This window comes from Artemia franciscana, chromosome 14 (assembly GCF_032884065.1).
Source record: "Artemia franciscana chromosome 14, ASM3288406v1, whole genome shotgun sequence".
NCBI classification, from domain to species: domain Eukaryota; kingdom Metazoa; phylum Arthropoda; class Branchiopoda; order Anostraca; family Artemiidae; genus Artemia; species Artemia franciscana.
Genome location: NC_088876.1, coordinates 41,269,375 through 41,285,065, shown reverse-complemented (window position 1 = coordinate 41,285,065; position 15,691 = coordinate 41,269,375). Strand labels below are relative to the sequence as shown.

The 15,691-nt window shown below is 34.0% G+C and overlaps 1 protein-coding gene across 7 annotated transcripts in view; it reads left to right on the top strand.

Moving 5' to 3' along the window:
• The window catches only part of LOC136035729 (small RNA 2'-O-methyltransferase-like), a 60,024-nt gene that overhangs the window by 9,818 nt on the left and 34,515 nt on the right, over positions 1-15,691 (top strand). For all 7 annotated transcript variants that reach the window (XM_065717685.1, XM_065717686.1, XM_065717688.1 and 4 more), the window contains 3 exons: positions 2,958-3,228; positions 8,151-8,255; positions 14,412-14,659. In XM_065717685.1, the coding sequence (XP_065573757.1) occupies positions 2,986-3,228; positions 8,151-8,255; positions 14,412-14,659 (596 nt within the window). In that variant the 5' untranslated portion in view covers positions 2,958-2,985. The remainder of the gene's footprint in view (positions 1-2,957; positions 3,229-8,150; positions 8,256-14,411; positions 14,660-15,691) is intronic.

Below are 15,691 nucleotides of genomic sequence, written 5' to 3'. Positions count from 1 at the left end.
GTTCTAAAGCTGCCAGTAGCAGAGTTTTACAGAATTCTAAGAGCTGCCAAATTTTTCAACAAATTTCAAAATCTGCCAATAAATTTCAGTGTGTCATGAAAATTGCCAAGTAGTATGGCTACTATGCTGCTGCACTTTTTCCACAGAGGCCAATGGATATGTCAAAATAATTGGTTTATTATGCTGAATCTAAATGTATATGATTCATTAAGTTTAGAGCTACCCATTAAAGGCTATGAGTCTGAGAAAATTTGCCTGATTTTCGAAAAAGAGGGAAAGAGCCCCTAAAAGTGAGTGAATGTTAATGAAATTCCCACAATCGGATTTAGAGTATCAGAAAACCTTACTGTAGAGGTTTCAAGCTCCTATTTGCAAAAATGCCCTTTTTCAGTGACCAAAAAAATGGAGGGCAAGTAGACCCCCTCCCCTCCTGTACCCTTTTTCCCCAGAACTGTCCTATCAAAATTTGAGGTAGTCATTTTGTACATCATAGATGAAAAGTTAGATTGTTATTCATTTGGAGATAGTATGACCCTCCTAGGCCCCTTGGGAAAGGTCATTAAGGTATAAAATGTGCCCTGTGATTACACAGGGACACTCCAAAAAATTTAGGAAGATTAGCTAGATGTTTTCCAGAGAAATTGTCTCTGATTTGTTTTGAAACGCCCCACTGACTGACTTTATTTCTAACACCAGGCTGTACAAAAGGTGTGGCTCAATTCTGCTGTCAGGAGCTATAATGAGAGAAAAGTTGAGATGGCTAGGGTACTTTCTGCAGATGAAGGGTGGCAGATTTCCAAAGAGTTTCCTTTTTGGGCAACCATCTAGGGGCTAAACAGAAAGCTGGTTGTCCTCAGTTTGGGCGTGATAAAGCTATAAAGAAAGACTTAAGGGAAATGAGAACTTCCCAGAAGGCTGTAAAGAGAAAGACTTTAAATTGATTGGGATAGAGGAGGAGCATTCATACCTGTGTGGGCCCCAGGTAGATTGGTGCTGTGGCAAGTTATTACAACTAGTTGTAGCATTGAATTGCCTAGAGAATCTTTTTGTGGTAAGGAATTTTTCATTGGACTTGGAACCAGATTCCCAGTATTGTCAGAGGCAACACAATAACATTGCCAGTAGTAAAGACCATAAGGCTTCAATTTTTTATTCTCTTTCTCCCCAGAGACACTTCATATGGAAGAGGTGGTTGTATAAACTTCGCAATGGGCTCTTTCAGTAGGAAATCGGAAGTTCCAGTGCCATTTTTAAGATCCAAAAGCTATCAGAAGGCAACTAGCACACCCCCCCTTCCCCCAGCCCTTTCCATCCAAATAATTCTGATTAAAATTGTCAATAGATGTTTTGTTAAATTATTTCAAAGATCAGATAACTAAAACTCCAGGGTTGACATCACTACCCCCCAGCTTGGGGATAAGTGTTGTAAGTTTTGATTGTAAGTTTTTCCTATAAGACTTTGATGGAATAAATAGTAATATAAACTTCACAGTTGGCTCGTTTGATGGGGAATTTAATTTTCTAGTTCCATTTTTAAGAGTCAAAAGGGAATGGAGGGCGTCTAGAAATCCTTTCCCCCTCCAAGTTGTTTTTTCCCCAAATGCATCCAATCCAATTGAAATTTTGAGATAGTCCAAAGACCAAATATCATTTATCAGCTGATCCTGAGACTCTTTTCTGCCTTTGAAAAACATAATGTCTTACCTCAAGGTGCTCATTGTGTCTAATTGGTTAATAGCCTATCATTATTGACTACTAATTTTTTTGGTAATTTTTTGAAGATATTTTTGGTAAAATGTTGGTATTTTGCTGGTTTGTGGTGGCAACCCTACTTAAGACTGTCATTCTTACTAACAAAATAAATTTTTAGGTATGATTATTTACTCAAATGCTTCTTTTGGCAGTTGGCAGAAATAGTAGAATAAACCCATAGCAGAAATAATCCTTCAAAGATTATTTCCAAGCTCCTTCAAGAAGAGTCTCAGCTATATACATCAATTGGGGGGATAACCTTCGTAGATGTTGAAAAATGTCTTTTTATTATTGTATGGCAATCACACTTTTTAGGGCATTTCAACTGATAATACAAGAAATTTACCCTTCCCCTGGATTTCGAAAAGCCAATTTTTCTTTCTCCTACACTCTTGTGAATAGCCATCTCTCGTCTTAGCCTCTGCTAAAAGACTATTTTTGCACAGAAATGTACACTGAGGGAGACATTCAGGCGTTTTACCTCGCTCGATCCCAAGATTTAATTTTGTTGTATAATTCTGTCATTTTACTTTTAACTTGGTTATGTTATGTTCTTTCTCGGAAACTTTAAGGTTTTTGTTGTCAGTTTCTGTATTGAAGTCAAAAAAGAAAAGTTCTTCAATTACTCTCTGTAGCTTCATTCTCGGATTTTAACTTTTCATTCTTCTGCTATCAAACTAAACCGCTACAATATAAATTCATCCTAAAGGTTGATGCCTCTCCCTCCAACCTTTTGTGTTTTCTGTAATTTTCCAAATAATTTACTGTTTTATCTTATCTTTTTTGCCCAATGTATTTCCCTTAATATTTTTATATAATTTGCTCCTTTTATAAATGTTACTTTTTCTTAATATCCTTGCTATTGAGACAAGACTACTAAATATATGTCTTGTCCAAGAAGCCTAGTACTGCTAAAAGTGATTTTGCTTTATTATGTTGTTTTCAATATTTATACATTTACAATGAATCGAGACGTTGACGGAAATTATCAACATCTGCATCAAGCACGGATTGTTGGATTGTCAGATTGACAGACTTTTAACATCTTAATTAAACACGTATTATTTCGTTTACATATGTTCAAAGTTGATGCAAAATATGGGTGAGGAATCTCAGTTTTCAGATGTTGAAAAAGAGTGTCACCATTGGAATTAAACATAGATTGATAGGTTATCAACATATTAATCAAACACATATTATTTCAGTTACATGTTTTTGACGCTGATGTAAAATATGGGGGAGGAATCTCAGTTTTCAGATGTTGAAGAAGATCGTCAATTAGTTGAAGAAGAAAAGAGAAACATAGTAGAACATAGCTCACTTAATCCAGTAGCTCCCAGCTTCTATCCATCACCTGTTAAGAAAAAGTTCCGGAATTATACCCAAATTTCTGAAGGCCGTGGAATTGGCTGCTGGCAAACCGTATATCAGTTTTCTGACGTGGATGTGATACCACATGACTATGGGGGAGATAGAGTATAACGATTTTGTCTAATTTTGTCTTAGTTTTATTTGTAGTATTTATTTAACTTAAAAATCCTTGAAATATTGTGTTACAAAATTTTAGTTTTTAGTGACAAGTTTCGTTATATATACATTGCTGTATAATGTTTATTTTATGGTAAGTACTCTAGTCTATTCTGTTGTTTATAGATCATGTTTATTTATCAGAATGCCCCGAGCAGTATTATAACTAGCATGGGTGCTACCCAGTGTAGACTTTATAAGTTTTGCCCTCTTTCTGAACGTGACACGTACAATAGAGTAGAACAATCATTTACAAAAATAATAAAATATAAAAAGCTATTCAATTCCATCAAAGATCCATCACCATCGCCAGAGTCCATCAAACTCAGGGATGAAATTAAGTTGATACTGTGAATACTGGGTTTTTGACTCAATATGGGTCGGACCACAGTGTTGGGGGTATTGTCTACTGGTATATTTTTCTTTCTTGATAGTTGGAACAGGAGGGATTGTCATGACATGGAGCAATACCTCAGAAGAGTGTGTGGGAAGGTGGGCATTTTTAGTCTAGTTAGGGGTGCTAGAATTGGTCTGAACTAGTGTTCCAATAGAGTATGGAATTTGAATTATAGATGGTTGTTAAGTATGTGGTTAAAAGCTCTGGTTAGGTGTTTGCGAATATGAAATTATTACAGTGCATTCAGCTTACTAATAAGAAATCCTTAAGCTATCAATAATAGCCAAGGCCAAGGATCAAGATTGCACTTTGAAGTCGCGGTCCTATGTAGGGACGTAATTTGCTATGGGAAAAGGGGAGGGGGGAAATTACCCACGGGACTCGGCTTTGCTTCCCTCCCACAAGACTCAGTTTGCCTCACCCTTACTGAAATTTATTTTTCTTGAAAAATCTTATCAAAAATAAGATAAGTCTACATAATTCAAGCTTCTGCAGAAATGGGTCAATTTTCTTTAGTATAAATCTACCTTTATGATACTATATGAATAATTTTTTTCTGTTTTCACTGTCATTTAAACTTGATTTGGAAAAATGGGCTCCAACCATTATTTTGCCCCCTCCATGATTTTGACAAAATTACGCCATTTGTCCTACGTATAGTGAGTCACAAAGAACAGATTATGTTTAAAATTCTTTTCAGAGACTACTCAAGCTTAAAAAGCCCTATACTGTAATTTATTTCAGAATATCAGACCAAGTTTCCTTTTAAAGTTGTAGTTCTTCTTAGCCATCTTTAAATATTACGGGATATTTTGTCTTTACTGGATATTTTTGTTTTCACTTTCTTAGTTTGACACACCCATCAACAAACTTCTTAGTTTTGTCTTTCTTAGTTTAACTTGCCCATTGACAAACTTCTTTAGTTTTCACTTTCTTAAGTTTGACATGTCCATCAAAGCGCTTCTTTAGGTTTGACTTTCATAGTTTGACATGTCCATCAACAAACTCCTTTGGAGTTCTTAGTTTGACACCCCCATCAACAAAATTCTTTAATTTTGATTTTCTTAGTTCGACATGCCCATCAAGAGACTTTTTTTTGGTTTGACTTTCTTAGTTTCACATGCCTATTGACAAGCTTATTTAGTTTTGACTTTAATAGTTTTACATGTCCATCAACAAACTTCTTTGGTTTTTACTTTCATAGTTTGACACGGCCATCAAAATTTTTATTTAAGTTTTGACTTTTTAGTTCGACATGCCCATCAATAAACTTCTTTTCTTTGTGCTTTCTTAGTTCGACACACCCATCAACAAACTTCTTTGGTTTTAACTTTCTTAGTTCGACAGAAACATCAACAAACTTCTTTAGTTTTGACATTCTTAGTGTGACATACCCATCGACAAAATTCTTCCGTTTTGGCTTTCTTAGTTTAACATGCCCATCAACAAACTTCTTTTGCTTTGGTTTTCGTAGTTTGACATGCCCATCAACAAACTTCTTTAGTTTTGACCTTCTTAGTTTGACTTGCCCATCGGCAAACTACTTTTGTTTTGGCTTTCTTAGTTTCATACGCCCATCAACAAACTGCCTTAGTTTCTAATATCTTAATTTGATACGCCAATCAACAAACTCCTTTATTTTAAGTTTCTCATTTTGACACGCCCATCAGCAAACTTCTTTTGTTTTGGCTTTCTTAGTTTGCCACGCCCATCAACAAACTTCTTTAGTTTTGCCTTTCTTAGTTTGACTTATCTATTGACAATCTTCTTTAGTTCTGACTTTCATAGTTTGACATGTCCATCAACAAACTTCTTTGGTTTTCAATTTCTTAGTTTGACACGCCCATCAACACACTTCTTTAGTTTTGACTTTCTTAGTTCGACATGCCCATCTACAGACTTCTTTTGTTTTGACTTTCTTAGTTTGACATGCCCATCTACAAACTTCTTTAGTTTTGTCTTTCTTAGTTCGACATCCCCATCAATAAACTTATTTTGTTATGGCTTTCTTAGTTTAATTTGCCCATTGACAAACTTGTTTAGTTTTCACTTTCTTAGTTTTATTTGCCCATCAAAGCGCTTCTTTAGGTTTGACTTTCATAGTTTGACATGTCCATCAGCAAACTTCTTTAGTTTCGACTTTCTTAGTTCGACATGCTCATCTACAGACTTCTTTTGTTTTGACTTTCTTAGTTTGACATGCCCATCTACAGACGTCTTTAGTTTTGTCTTTCTTAGTTCGACATCCCCATCAATAAACTTCTTTTGTTATGGCTTTCTTAGTTTGACACACCCATCAACAAACTTCTTAGTTTTGTCTTTCTTAGTTTAATTTGCCCATTGACAAACTTCTTTAGTTTTCACTTTCTTAGTTAGACATGCCCATCAAAGCGCTTCTTTAGGTTTAACTTTCATAGTTTGACATGTCAATCAGCAAACTCCTTTGGAGTTCTTAGTTTGACACCCCCATTAACAAAATTCTTTAATTTTGACTTTCTTAGTTCGACATGCCCATTAAGAGACTTGTTTTGGTTTGACTTTCTTAGTTTGACATGCCCATTGGCAAGCTTCTTCAGTTTTGACTTTCATAGTTTGACATGTCCATCAACAAACTTCTTTAATTTTGACTTTCGTAGTTCGACATGCCCATCTACAAACTTCTTTTGTTTTGACTTTCTTAGATGGCATCCCCATTGGCAAGCTTCTTCAGTTTTGACTTTCATAGTTTTACATGCCCATCTACAAACTTCTTTGGTTTTCACTTTCTTATTTTGACACGTCCGTCAACAAACATCTTTAGTTTTGACTTTCTTAGTTCGACTTGCCAATCAACAAACTTGTTTTGTTTTGGCTTTCTTAGTTTGACATACCTATCAACAAACTTCGTTAGTTTTGACTTTCGTAGTTCGACATGCTCATCGACAAACTTCTTTAGTTTTGAATTTCTTAGTTTGACACGCCCATCAAAAAACTTGTTTAGTTTTGACCTTCTTAGTTTGACATGCCTATTGACAAACTTGTTTAGTTTTGACTTTTTTAGTTTGACGTGCCCATCAACAAACTTCTTTTGTTCTGGGTTTCTTACTTTGACACGTCCATCAAAAAATTTATTTAGTTTTGTCTTTCTTTGTTTGAAATGCTCATTAACAAAATTCTTTAGTTTTGGCTTTCTTGGTTTGGCATGCCCATCAACAAACTTCTTTGGTTTCCATATACTCAGTTTGACACGTTTCGTCTTTCTTCTTTTGACATGCCCATCAATATACTTTCTAGTTTTGTCTTTCTTAGTTTGACACACCCACCAACAAAGTTTTTTAGTAACAAAACAAAAAGAAAAATAACAAAATGTTGTATTCCATTTGCGATCTATATCACGTGACTTTCATGAGAGTCGAGGGCCAGAGCGTCTTATTATGCCAAGCAACGTGGAGACCGTTTTCAGAGCCATTAACCGGTATCTTATGTTTAGTGATAGTATTAAGTCATGAGTCAATCGGGCGTTTTAACTGTAAACAAAAAAGAGGAAAAGGAGGACTTGATGAGTTTAGTTTTAAAACAGCTCACTTTGTTTAGATCTTCATATAAGTAATAATTGCAAGACCTTAGCACGACTTTAAAAAAAACTCCACTATGCCACTTTGCTTGACATAATAAAATTCCATTCGAGGACCAACATCCTTGTAGTTGTGAAGATACATAGATGGAATCTTGTTAAAATTTATCTGATTGCAACAGTTTAATGCTTTGATGAAGACGGAGCAATGAAAGTTCAAAAGATTTAACTGTCAAATGTATTGCGATGGTTTTTAAATTGAGATGAGCCACTCCTATCCAGGCAGGTTTAGTCACTACATTTTTTGAAATATCCTACCAAAAAAAGTCCTACTAGAAAAAATCAGGAACGGGCAAAAAAAGCGAAGAGGAAATAGAAGTTTAGAACGGCTCATAAACTTCATATAAGTAAATTGTGTGACCAGCATTGTATGGAGGATTTAATCGTTTTTTTCCGGTTTTCTCCATTGAATACTTTTCATTTAGTTAGATTAATTTCATTAGTTATTAAGTTAGAAAAAAAATAAGGAATTCATTTTAAATGAAATTAATCACCATATGCAGTTTTGGTAAAATGTGCCAAATAAATAATTGCACGTGGCTAAAAAATCAGTGAAAAAAAACTTAAAACATAAGTTACTCATCAGCTTACGGATGTGCATCTTTTCGTTGAAAGTTATCTTTGGGAGTCAACAGATTGTTAATGCTTGAATTTTTACCTTTGTTAAGTACAGCTATTTAGTTTGATTTGTTTATTTTAACGGTTCAGTGTGGCAATACTGATTGTCTTGTTGTGTCATCTTAAAAACTTCACAATCTTAAAATAATTGAAAGAAAAACTGTAAAAAAAGGTGGTTTTCATGTAAATGGATCCATGGGAAAAAATAATCTAACTCTATTTAACAACTCATTTTCTTTACAGCTCAAAGATGATAATGAAACAATAATCTTATTTGATCCACCGGTATATATACAACGATATTCTGCAGTTGTCAGTGAGATTTTTGACTACCCAAACTATAGACGGGTATGATATCTTTTTTCTGCTTTGCTAAATACTACGATATTATGCAGTCGTCAGTGAAATTTTCACTAAAAATTTGGATATTCTAGGATTTAACATGTGTGAACAGTTTGTTGTTAGTTGCACAAACACTGCACAGTTTTTGTTACCTGTAACGCTGCACACACAAAAATCAAAATAAAAGAAAGGGCAAGTAGGAATAATCTATGCGCAAAATAATAAGAGCTCCCACCTCCTTTCAATTAAAAGTAGTAAGAAGTACTTCATACTTTTATAAAAAATTTTTTTAGAAACGAAATATTTTTCTGGAATTAGCTCTAATTATTTATACAGAATTATTATTTATTTAGAATTATTTATTTAGAATTACTTATTTATATATAATTATTTAATTAGGATTAAAAATGATTATTTATTTAGAATTAATAAGGATGATTAATAAGAAGCGCTGGATCCATTTTTGGTGTCTTTATGAGAAATAATAACCCATGACAAAAACTTTGGAATTTTGCCAATTTTTTTGTTATCTCAGTCAAAATCTTGGTCTCAATTGAAATTGTTAATGTTTATTTAAAATTGAAGTATTTTTTAATTAAATATTTCTCTTTAACACTTCTACTTTTAAAGAAAATTACGAAGTTCTATATATACGAGCTACAGCAAATTTATTCCTCTAAGACATAGGCTACTGTGAATAGAAAGATATTACTAAATTATGTTCATTTGTAGCCCTTCCTTACGTGTCTGCTCTGTACAGGGTTGCCATCCCTAGCTATTTATCACCATTTTTAGTGATTGCCTATATTGCCAAAAGAAAAAATTACTAAATCAGCACATAGATCTTTAGATTATTGAAGAAAATCATAAAATCAACCAAAATCACTAAAATGATGTGATATTTTTTCACTCGGTGACAACCCTGCCTCTGTGGGATTGGTTAACCCAAACTAATAGATCTAAACTTCAGTCGGATTATTGTAAATATTTGAAGCTTTTGCGAAGATGTACCCGTCGAGAGAGTAATACTTGGTCTACACAGCATGCAGCATGGGTCTGTACAGTATGAGGTCTGCACACTCAATAGAAATATTACCCTCTTCTGAATGTACAGCATCAAAAATTTGTCGGTTTTATTTTTTACCTGTTCGTGTATTGTATGAGTTCAACTGACGCAATGACTCTTTTGTTATTCTATTTGTTATTCTATTTTGTTATTCTATATTCTATTTTGTTATTCTATTTGTTATTCTATTTTGTTGTTCTCTATTGGATTTGTGGCTTCCTTTTTCTTTTTCCTTTAATTTGTACTCCGCCTTTTTTCGTTTTGTATGAGCGGGGACCAATAAATTATTATTATTAGTAGTACACAAAACTATATGAAAAATCTTGCAAACAATGAAATTTCGGCCACTGGGGGAGGAGGAGGGGCTCACATTATACCTTTTTGCTCTGCAATGAATTCTGTTATCTGTATGTTAAATAACAATCATTTTAGACTAATGACATTTTAATTCTATAGAATCTTAAATGTTTTTGCGCGTTTTTTTACATGTTTTTTTTCGAATATGTTTTTTTAGTTGTGACGCTGCATATTGAGAAATTTCGATTATAGAAATTCCAAAAGGAAAAGAAAAAACGGGAAATTGTAGCATCACGTAAACATACGAAGAAATTCAAAAAAACCTTTTGAACAATGAGAATGTGGGCATAAGGAGGGGGAGGAAGAATGTAACATTTTACATGTTTTTACGCGTTTTTTTACATGTTTTTTTTCGAATATGTTTTTTTAGTTGTGACGCTGCATATTGAGAAATTTCGATTATAGAAATTCCAAAAGGAAAAGAAAAAACGGGAAATTGTAGCATCACGTAAACATACGAAGAAATTCAAAAAAACCTTTTGAACAATGAGAATGTGGGCATAAGGAGGGGGAGGAAGAATGTAACATTTAATGTATCATTTAGTGTACCAGCTATAGCTTAGATTATTTATATGTTACATGACCTGAGCATTTTAGACAAATAAAATTTGGATATTTTGAGACTGTGCTTCAAAGTCACTTGTTGAAATTTTAAAAACTTACAAAAAATCCAAATATATTTTTGGCTGATAAAATTGACTTTAAAGTTAATTTGGCTAGTATTCTTAAAAGAATGATCAAATTTATTTTAGTAATGTTCAACTTCATTAGAATTTATCATCACTTGGAATTTTCAGAGTATTTTTTAGCTCAATTGTACAACCAGTTGTGAAGTTTTTGGAAAAGTTTTTGAAATTTTTTGGAAATCAAGAATTTGTGAAAAGGTCAGCGACTTTCTATTATTGATGGCCTTCTGATGTTTTATTGGGTTGCTTATTGTTGACTCAATAAGTTGTCCACCAGTGCTATAGTTGAAAGATATATGGTAATGTTTTTATATTGAAAAAGTACTAATAAATAATCGTAATATGCTATTAAAGTACCAAGGACATCAAAATGAAAAACTTTATCACTCCCTAGGTCTATCTTCTGTCTAATCATGTCTGAAAAAAAGTTTTTTAAGATCTTTATTTTAATTGTTACAAAGGTCAGAATTTGTGCGCAAAATTTGTCTGTGTCTCAAACCCAACTGTGAAAAATAATATATAGATATTGATTCGGTAAATTCGATTAATTTTTAAATTAATCAAAAAAAATATTATTATTTTAATTGATTAATTTTAATTTTGTAAATTCGGTTAATTCGGTAACTCTGGACTTAAGCATTCAAAAATATTGCAGAAACCCGTAAAAGCTTGTAATTGTAATTCTAAAAATTGTAATTCCAGTGGGCTTTCCCAGTAGGTAAGCTCACATGATATGAACAATCTCAGTTCCCCAATCGTCGGCAAGTTCTGGGGACATAGTCAGTTACAAATCTTTGAATCATTTTTTGGGGGATCACCAATTGCCTCACAGTACTGATAGACTAGTTGAATTACTCTTAATATAAACCTATATACCTTAGTTGTGCCCTAGGATGGATTATAGACTATCAACCAGTGAAATGAATTATATTTATACAACTCTGAAAACATTATGCCAGTTTTGCCTATCACACAGACTATCTGTCTAGGCTTACTCTAATTAGTCACGGCTTTCAAGGCTTTTCAGTAATTCCAGAAAGTCAACTCATTTTAATTCAACTCGTTGATTTTAATGGAACTCACTTCCTTGTCTTGAGTTTTCCATTACAATTTATTCCATGTTAATTCTACAAGGGGTTGGTCTAATTGTCTATCATTAAGACAAACATATTAGAGTAATATTTCAATTCAAGTCCTTTTTTTACACTCGGAAGTGAAAAGAAATATATTTCTTTTCTTGGATCATGAATCGAAACGATGAAGTTAATATTTTTACTTTTTGTAATACGATTTAAGTAATAAAAGTGATAATTTTGAAAAAATATTTGAAGGGAAAAATACAACAAAATAGGATAATTGGTCTTTCTTAAAACATGTTCCTTACGTAAGTCACCAACTAATAATTTGAAGCCTTGAATTATATAGTAATAAGCAAATCAATGCATAGCTTAGATTTGTAGGTATTCTATGATCCATTTTTTCAGTCCTTATTTGTTAACGATTTGTTACAACTTCCAACTTTTACGCATGCTAACCAGTGGTCTGCGTTGCCAAGGTTGATGATTCAATGCCATCTGCTGGGAGTGTAATATGTGGTTGGGGGTAAATCATCTGACGCTTCTCGTGTTTTTCTCCCAGATTTCTCCAGGTATCCATTTTAGAGCTTGGATGACTCCGGCTGACTTTTCCGAGTCACACCAGTAACCCCCGCTCCAAATAAAATAGCCAGTGACTCCAGGACTTGAACATCTGACCTCAGGATTTCAAGTCTAGAGCGCTAACAAGTCGGCTAAAACAGCTCAATATGTTAGAGTTAGCCTATGTTTTTATATAATTTTACTCATCACTGGATTTTTACCCAGTTTACTGTCGAATAATTTTATTCTCCTTCAGGCATAGCAATCAGGAATGTTACACTTTCTGAGGCTCCTTGATGATATATTTTTTTCAATTATTTTCTGCTGATTTTTTCGCAATGTTCATTTTATTTAAACTTGGCACCCGGGAGTGCACAAATTTGAATAAAAGATTGAAGAATTTTATCATTAAAAATGAATTATATGTCTTTCCTAATGTTTTAAGACGTACAAGATTTATATGAGTGGGTAAGTTTCAACTTAACCAATTCAAAGAATCAGATTTCATTATTAGTGTCCTTGCTACTTTAATGATTATATATTTTTTAAATACTGTTAAACATTATTAAAATACTAAGGTTTTTATATAAAAATAATAAATCTTTTGGTGAGTGCACTTTACAATGATGAATGCATTTGAATTTTATTTGACTGTAAGTCAGACTAATGCCATTTTTATGTGTTCGATCATTCCTCATCTGACTTGTCCGCTTAACACTAATCTCTCCAAATAAAACTTATAAAAATGTAACAACAAATACTTATTCGGCACAATTTTCTTATAATAATAATGATTTATTTATCCACCGTCTGCAAAATATTTTGTTGCAGCGAGAAGAAAAGAAGAAGAAATTAAATAGAACAAGAAAAAGAAACACTTAAATTACTATTGGCGAAAAACGTCGTTTATGCATCTTGATCTTGAATGATTGTCTGAAGAACCGATGTTTTTCTGAATCATCCGAAAAAAGCAAGGTCGAACCAGGATTTTTATCATGGGACGGGGGTTACTAATAAAGTTTTACAAACGCATCAAATTTTGTTTACGTCCATTTTTGTACTATTTCACAAGTCAGAATGTCAGGAGGGGGTGTCAACCAGGTAAACCCCCTCCTCTCCTTGCATACGGCCAGGGCTACAATGCTAATGACGCTTTTCTTTAGTTATAGAGGATTTGAGCACAAATGGCTTAGTTGCAAGGCAAAATGCTACGATTTGGATTTCTAAGATGAAAAATAACCCGACAAAGGCTACGAATCAAACAACCCCCACAACAAACAAAAATTTGGTTGGCAACATCAGAAACCCAAAACACGAGCGCCACAACGAGTCAAAAGATTTTTTTTTTGGATCATCCTAAAACTTTCGGGCCTAGGAAGGCAAACGCGCACAAAGAAAACGAAAATTATTTTGGCTTGCCCGAATTTTTTAAAGGTATTGTTTTCTGGGCCAATGGATTCCAGAAGTTTTCAGGGTGGGGGCAGTAAGAGGGTCCAAGAATAGACAAATAAAAAGTTTTAAGATAAAAATTCTGATCCAAGATTTTAATTGTATCATTATTTTTGTCTGAAGCAGCCAAGTGTTGAAATTTGCATTACTCTTCTAAAAAAGGTAATCATTTTTCTTATTATATTCGTCTAGAATTATTGCCTAGAGAACCAATATTTTTATCGTTGCGCAACGAGATCCTTAATAATATCAAATTCAGTATATCATCTTCAATAAACATTTGCCTCATGATAATGGTAAAGGTGCTTATATTTGGTAAGGGAGGATCTGAGGATCAACTATTCTCGGGGTGGCTTCATATATTAAATTTGACCTTAAAATTAATATAAAGCAGCTTCTTCTTTTTGAAAAATGCTCCTTTTCCTTTCAAACGATACACTTTTTATTTTAACGGATCCCGTGGATATAAGTAATATTTTTCTGAAAAAAAAAGTGTTCAAGGGCACTGTTTTCATAAAGTAAGTTAAATAAAGATTATGGCATTAGATTTTGCAATCCTTACCGGCGGTGCTGATCTCTGTTTCTTTGCCCTTCAGCCAGGAAGTGCAATGGGGGGGGGGCAACCATCCTGTGCTTTCGCACACCCTTCCTGTTTACCTTCCCCAGATTTCTCCAAGTACCCATTTAGAGCTGGACCGAACCTGGTTGAGCTTACAAAGTCACGCCACTGACCCCCGTGCAGAACTAAATAATTGGGTACCCTAGGATTTGAACCTTCGCCCTCTCAGTCAAAGGATCCTAAAATCAGCGCACCAATCCACTGTTAAGATGAAAAATAATCTTTTTATTGTTTTCTCTGTAGTTTGTGTTTGTATGATTGCGTTTGTAAAACAGCCGAATTTTGAAATTCTTTTTTTTCTGAAATTGGAATTTTCGTATAAATTTTTAGAAATATTATTGTTTTCAGATGGTTGATTTTGGTAGTTCAACCTGTGCTGTGTTTCGCTACTTGAAAACACTGTCCTTTCTAGAAGAGATTGTTTTAGTTGATGTGGACGAAAGCACCCTTAGAAACAACTGTGATGTTGCGAAACCTACTATTTGTGATTCTCTGGAGCGCAGAACGCAGCCTTTGGAAGTTTTTATAATGTCTGGAGACATGTCTGAATTTGAAGATAGATTACAAGGTTGTGACATTGTAACTGGAATTGAGGTGTGAGTATTTTATTTTGTTTTTAATTCCTAAATTTGTGGTGCCAGTTATAATTAAATATCTGATTTGACGCTAGTCTTTTATCAGGGTTTTAGATGACTGTTGAGTCATCTTTTGAAAGGGTCAACAGAGAAATTTTTCAGGGATAATTTCTCCACAAAGATCGTTCTTGATTAAAATGTAACGTCGATTGAAGCTCTTCTTCAAATACTCTGTTTTCGGCATACCAGCCTCAAGAAAATTGAGTTGAACTGTTTACTTACGTGTCTGTCTTGTTGGTTCGACTTTTAGGAACAATGAGAGAAAACTCTAAAGAAGGAGGTAAGTTTATGTTGTTGTAGAAAAAATCTCTCACTAATAGACTTGATAGAGTCGTGGGGTATGACTGAATCCCCCTATTAGTTCTAATCTTGATCTTTGGAATGACGCCAATAACGTTTTCGGAGCACCAGCATGTAGGCCATACTATGTAGTCCATGGGCGTCCATACTCGGAGTCTGATACAAGACTTGTAAAGTGGGATGATTGAGCTGACGGGTAGAAGGTATTTGAAACACAGGGTAATCCCCAGCATTCTTACGCAGGAGATACTCGTTCGATCTAGATGGGTTTTCCAAGAGAAATCTATAAACATGTGGATTCAGGGACAATTTCTCCTGGAAGATTGTTCCTGATTAAAATTCAACGTCGATCGAAGCTCTTCTTCAAATACTCTGAGTTACCAGCCTCAAGAAAATTGAGTTAAACTCTTTACCTACGTGTCTGTCTTGTTGGCTCGACTTTTTGAAACGAGATAAAACTCTAAAGAAGGAGGTAAATTTATGTTGTGATAGGGAGTCGTGGGGTATGACTGAATCTCCCTATTAAATGACGCCAATAACGTTTTCAGAGCACCAGCATATAGCGGGTGTCCATACTCAGCGATGGGTCTGATAGAAGACTTGTAAAGTGGCCATTCTCTTTTGTAAGCAGTTACTTTCTCTTTTGTTACTTTATTTTGTAAGCAGAACAATTTCTCTTTTTATCTGTATATA